The 5,933-nt window shown below is 45.9% G+C and overlaps 1 protein-coding gene across 1 annotated transcript; it reads left to right on the forward strand.

Annotated features, from left to right (window-relative positions):
* The first annotated feature begins 3,153 nt into the window (after positions 1-3,153).
* LOC122546023 (zinc finger SWIM domain-containing protein 6-like) lies at positions 3,154-5,926 on the forward strand. Its single transcript, XM_043684864.1, has 2 exons — positions 3,154-4,908; positions 5,150-5,926. The coding sequence occupies exons 1-2, from the start codon at positions 4,539-4,541 to the stop codon at positions 5,470-5,472; spliced, it is 693 nt and encodes a 230-aa protein (XP_043540799.1). The 5' UTR covers positions 3,154-4,538; the 3' UTR covers positions 5,473-5,926.
* The last annotated feature ends 7 nt before the right edge of the window (positions 5,927-5,933 follow it).

Here is a 5,933-nt window from a genome sequence, read left to right on the forward strand (position 1 = left end):
TAACGAAAATCCAGAGAAAGTATATTCCTGTCAAGGTGAAAGGAAAGGTCGGTAGGTATAGGGAATGCTGGATGGCGAAAGAAATTGAGGGTTTGGTTAAAAAAAAGGAAGCATATGTCAGATATAGACAGGATAGATGGAGTGAATCCTTAGAAGAGTATAAAAGAAGTAGGAGTATACTTAAGAGGGAAATCAGGAGGGCAAAAAGGGGACATGAGATAGCTTTGGCAAATAGAATTAAGGAGAATCCAAAGAGTTTTTACAAATACATTAAGGACAAAAGGGTAACTCGGGAGAGAATAGGGCCCCTCAAAGATCAGCAAGGCGGCCTTTGTGTGGAGCCTCAGAAAATGAGGGAGATACTAAATGAGTATTTTGCATCAGTATTTACTATGGAAAAGGATATGGAAGATATAGACTGTAGGGAAATACATCTTGCAAAATGTCCATATTACAGAGGAGGAAGTGCTGGATGTCTTGAAACGGGTAAAGGTGGATAAATCCCCAGGACCTGATCAGGTGTACCTGAGAACTCTGTGGGAATCTAGAGAAGTGATTGCGGGGCCTCTTGCTGAGATATTTGTATCATCGATAGTCACAGTTGAGGTGTTGGAAGACTGGAGGTTGGCTAACGTGGTGCCACTGTTTAAGAAGGGTGGTAAGGTCACGCCAGGGAACTATAGACCAATGAGCCTGACCTCAGTGGTGGACAAGTTGTTGGACGGAATCCTGAGGGACAGGATGTACATGTGTTTGGAAAGGCAAGGACTGATTAGGGATAGTCAACATGGCTTTGTGCGTGGGAAATCATGTCTCACATATTTGATTGAGTATTGTGAGGAAGCAACAAAGATACTAAGGGCAGAGCGGTAGATGTGATCTATATGGAAGGCATTTGACAAAGTTCCCCATGAGAGACTGATTAGCAAGGTTAGATCTCACGGAATACAGGGAAAACTAGTCATTTGGATACAGAACTGGCTCAAAGGTAGAAGACAGAGTGTGGTGGTGGAGGGTTGTTTTTCAGACTGGAGGCCTGTGCCCAGTGGTGTTGGGTCCTGTACTTTTTGTCATTTACATAAATGATTTGGATGTGAGCCTAAGAGGTACAGTTAGTAAGTTTGCAGATAACACCAAATTTGGAGATGTAGTGGATAGTGAAGAGGGTTACCTCAGATTACAACAGGATCTTGACCAGGTGGGCCAATGGGCTGAGAAGTGGCAGATGGAGTTTAATTTAGATAAATGCGAAGTGCTGCATTTTGGGAAAGCAAATCTTAGCAGGACTTATACACTTAATAGTAAAATCCTAGGGAGTGTTGTGAAACAAAAAGGCCTTGGAGTGTAGGTTCATAGCTCCTTGAAAGTGCAGTCACAGGTAGATAGGATAGTGAAGAAGGCATTTGGTATGCTTTCCTTCATCAGTCAGAGTATTGAGTACAGGAGTTGGGATGTCATGTTGCAGCTGTACAGGACATTGGTTAGGCCACTGTTGGAATATTGCGTGCAATTCTGGTTTCCTTCCAATCGGAAAGATGTTGTGAAACTTGAAAGGGTTCAGAAAAGATTTACAAGGATATTGCCAGATATTGGAGGATTTGAGCTATAGGGAGAGGCTGAACAGGCTGGAGCTGTTTTCCCTGGAGCATTGGTGGCTGAGGGGTGACCATATAGAGGTTTACAAAATTATGAGGGGCATGGATAGGGTAAATAGGCAAAGTCTTTTCCCTGGGGCCAGGGGGTCCAGAACTAGAGTGTGAGGGTGAGAGGGGAAAGATATAAAAGAGACCTAGACAGAGGGTGGTACGTGTATGGAATGAGCTGCCAGAGGAAGTGGTTGAGGCTGGTACAATTGCAACATTTAAGAGGCATTTCGATGGGTATATGAATAGGAAGGTTTTGGAGTGATATGGGCCAGGTGCTGGCAGGTGGGACAAGATTGGGTTGGGATATCTGATCGGCATGGACGTGTTGGACCGAAGGGTCTGTTTCCATGCTGTACATCTCTATGACTCTATGAACTTGCCAAGCACCCTAAGAATCATATATGTTTCAATATGATCTCTTCTTTTTTTAAAACTCAAAGGAATACAAACTCTCCAAGTCAGAAAATCACTTTATACCCAGGATCAACCTTCATTACTTCTTGATTCAACTACTGCAATGACTGGTCTCTTTCCCATCGTCTGCCCTCCATGAATTTAAATTCATCCAAAACCGTACTGCTCATGTTTGAACCCACAGCTCAACATCACTCTTTTGTTTGCTTGACTGGGGAACCAGTGAAAGCCAGCAATGTCTTGATTTTAAGATTTTCACGCCTGCCTTCAAATCCCTCCACTGACTTGCTCTTCCTGGCTTTTCTTCAAACCCACAATCCTCTGAAATATTTGACCTTGCAAATAATAAATGGTTCACCATTGCCAGCTGTGTGTTAATTTGACAAGGTGCCTGAACTCACAAATTCCCTCCCAAATCTCTTCACCTCACTTTCTTCCATTAGTTCTTCAAGTTTACCACTTTGACCAGACTTTCAATGGTCTGATCCAATATCTCTTTATCTGATGTAATCGTTTGCATTATCATAGCCATAGACAGCACCTTGGGATATATCATTATGTTCAGGGTATTCTCTAAATAATTGATGTTGCTGCTATGTAAATGTGGCAAAGGAGTTGCTTTTGCAGAGAAGCAGCAGACATGGGCAGGATGGTCTCCTTTAGCACTGAGGCAAAAGTGGGTATTGCAGATGCTGGGGATTAGAGTAGTGCTGGAAAAGCACAGCAGGTCAGGAAGCATTGAGGAGCAGCAAACTCAACATTTCAGGCAAAAGCCCCTTTTTCAGATTCCTGCTTTTCCAGCACTACTCTAATCTTGAGTCCTTTGGCACTGACACTATTCTATGATCTAAATCATTTGTTTTTCCTGGATAAAGTGCTTTCATCCCTTCATCAGGGCTCTGTGTAAAAAACAATTTTCCTGTGGAACTACTGACAAGTGGAGTCAGCTAATAAGCAACCTTGCCCTTCCCTCTTTCTCTAAAGAACTGCATGTGTCACGGCAATTTAGTTAAACTTTATGACAGTATGGAAACAGTCTAACTTCAAAGCTTGCGCAGTGAGCTGCCAAGAATTTTCACTGCTGCCAGATTTGTTGCAACACGGTGTACAGTTGGAAAATAGGAAAAGTGGAGTACTGTGGGAAGTCTGATGAGTAGCACAGCAGAAGGCTGGGCCTCAATTGCTGAAGGATGTAATCGTCATGGAAAGGGCAGCCTTTTTGGACAATTTTTGTGGGCGTTTCGTCTCTGAGGGACACATGTGGAGGGGGCTATTGCAAAATAAAATTAAGCTCGGTCAGTTCCCTGTAGTCTATTCAACTATAAACTAGGGCAAAAAAAAAGTGTCTGGCATTGACACTTCACAGAACACAATCCAATGTTTTTCCACATCCTCCGAGAACGAACGGAAATTGGATTTGGATAGAGCAGGTAATTGCCAGTAAATACAAACTTGATAAGGATTTTCCGGTTACGAAACATGACAATATGCATCGTGCATTTCAATCAGCTGAGACCATTGGAAATGCAAAAGTAGTAACATTTAAAAAGTCTTTACCGCTATTAAGATTTTCAAGAGGAAGTTATGATTTCGAGGGGCCATGTTTGGGGGGGGGGGGGGTGGAGAAAGAGAACTGGCGACGAGAATGAAAGTCTTAAGCCAGATTTAAATTTGCTTCGGGTATAATTAACCCAAGAGAAAATATACTCCCGAGGTCCATGTGGACAAAAAGCTCCCAAGCAAAAATCAGCACGATCCAGGACAGCTGGAAAAGCTATGTTGCAAGGGGGAACATTTTTTTTAAAAAAAGGAGCAGAAACAGGAAGCGAGCCAGTGTCGCTGAGTAGACAACTCCGGGAGTCGCCTCGAGCCGCACAGCCTTTGTTTTGAAGAGCCCAGCGACGTCGACTACCGCCTGCCTTTATATGGCGTCATAAAGGCCGGGCCGCCGGGCGGGGGTGGGAGAAAGGATCGCCCACATTCCAGGCACCCCGCCATAAAAGGAGCGCCTGCCTTTATATGGCCGCACAAAGGAAGCGGCCGGACTTTCAAGGGGAAACACCCCCGCATTCTTTCTCCTGGTTAGGTCAGACGCTCCTTTTATGGCGTCACAAAGGCAGCGGCTGTTGTGCTCACCCCTCCCCCTCCTCCCACAAGGAGGGGGGCGTGTCCGTTTGGAATTGAGAATGAGAACGCGGTGACTCGGCCTTCCATTCCCATTATGGATCGAACGCCCATGTAGGGGGTGCGCGCGGGGCAGACGGAGACAGGGGAACGCCCTGCTCCCGCCTATTCCGTCCGACGATGGCAATCAGAGGAGTTCACCGGCGCTGAGGACCGGCCCCCCGGTATCCCCATATTAGGAGTGTGTGACCTTTTTTGCCGCACCGAGGCGCGCCCTCATTGTAAACAGATAAAGGCTTCTCTTATAATGTACATAACTTCCGTTTCAATGTAACAGTAGCGAAGCGAGGCAGTATGGCGGAGCGTGGTCAGCCACCCGCAAAACGGCTCTGCTGCAGGCCCGGCTTTAACCCTTCCAAAGCGCCGCAGAGGGCGGCCCCGACCGGCAAAAGCTACAAGCCGGAGTCGCTGCTGGACATTAGTGCCAGGAAAGTAGCGGAGAAGTGGCCTTTCCAGCAAGTGGAAGAGCGTTTCACCCGCATCCCGGAGCCCGTTCAGAGGCGAATCGTCTACTGGTCGTTCCCCAGGAATGAACGGGAAATTTGCATGTATTCCTCATTCAATTATTCGGCCGAGGACGGAGGGGACGACGAGAGCAGATTGCCTTTTAAACGGGGCATCGCGCTGCTGGAAAGCGGCTGCGTGGACAATGTCCTTCAAGTCGGTAAGTATTCCCCCCCCCCCCATACACATCCCTCCTCCTTTTTCCCCCCTCGGGCTCTTTAACTAGACCTGAAGCCCAGAGGAGAATGCATTCTGTGCCCACGTCAGGAATTTAAAGAGCAAGCCAGGTGAAGAAGTGTGCACAATACACCCTTTCTTTTAAAGGGACAGCATTCCGTCTGATGACTCGGGACAGCGTTGGATTTTAACCCTGTCAACTCTCAGCCTGATGTTTCTTTCAGATACGACACGGAGTTGGTGTAGATTGTTTGAAATGCTCGCTGCCACAAAAGAATTCCCCCCACCCCTCCCCAAAAAAAACACTCCTGATCTTTCAAAAAAGATGGCGTCCTGTTTTGCAGCACTCTTCTTTTTTTTATTATTTGTAAAGATATGTTGTTTTGAAATGTTTGCGAGGATGTGTCACGCTACTGGACAGGGGGCAATCAAAATGTTTGCTTCAGGAGGGAACTCCAAAATTCCTCTCGTCCCACAGAAAGACGGCAGTCTCGGTAACCTTGCAGATCTTAAAAAAACCAGGATCTGGATTCAGGAGTTCCAATGAAAAGGATTGACAATGGGGTGACGGCGGAGGAGCAATGTAGAATATAATATGCACATATATTTCATTTTCACTTTTATTTCCTCTGAAATACTTGAGGAGGGGAGTAGCTTTTGTTGGATCCTGGTTGTTATATTTGTCAATTGCGCATATCAAATAGCCTTCAGGCTTTGCCTTCGCACCGCCTCGTTACTTTGTTCCCATTTTCATGTTTATTATTTGTCCTTTTCTGTTTCTATCACCCTCCACCGTCGGACAATGGAGCTTTCTTCACTGCCTTGTTAAAGTCACTGGGGGGAGAAATGTGTGCAGGCTAGTGACAGACTGGCTGCAGAGATCCTTTCATACCACGAAGAATTGAGAGGGGGATCCATCCAGGGTGCAGGGGATCGGCTGACCAAACCAGATTTAAGTTTGTTCCCCCAAACAACCCACCCCATTTTTCGTCACCAATCTCAATGGTC

The sequence above is a fragment of the Chiloscyllium plagiosum genome, unplaced genomic scaffold (genome assembly GCF_004010195.1).
Source record: "Chiloscyllium plagiosum isolate BGI_BamShark_2017 unplaced genomic scaffold, ASM401019v2 scaf_57665, whole genome shotgun sequence".
NCBI lineage: Eukaryota > Metazoa > Chordata > Chondrichthyes > Orectolobiformes > Hemiscylliidae > Chiloscyllium > Chiloscyllium plagiosum.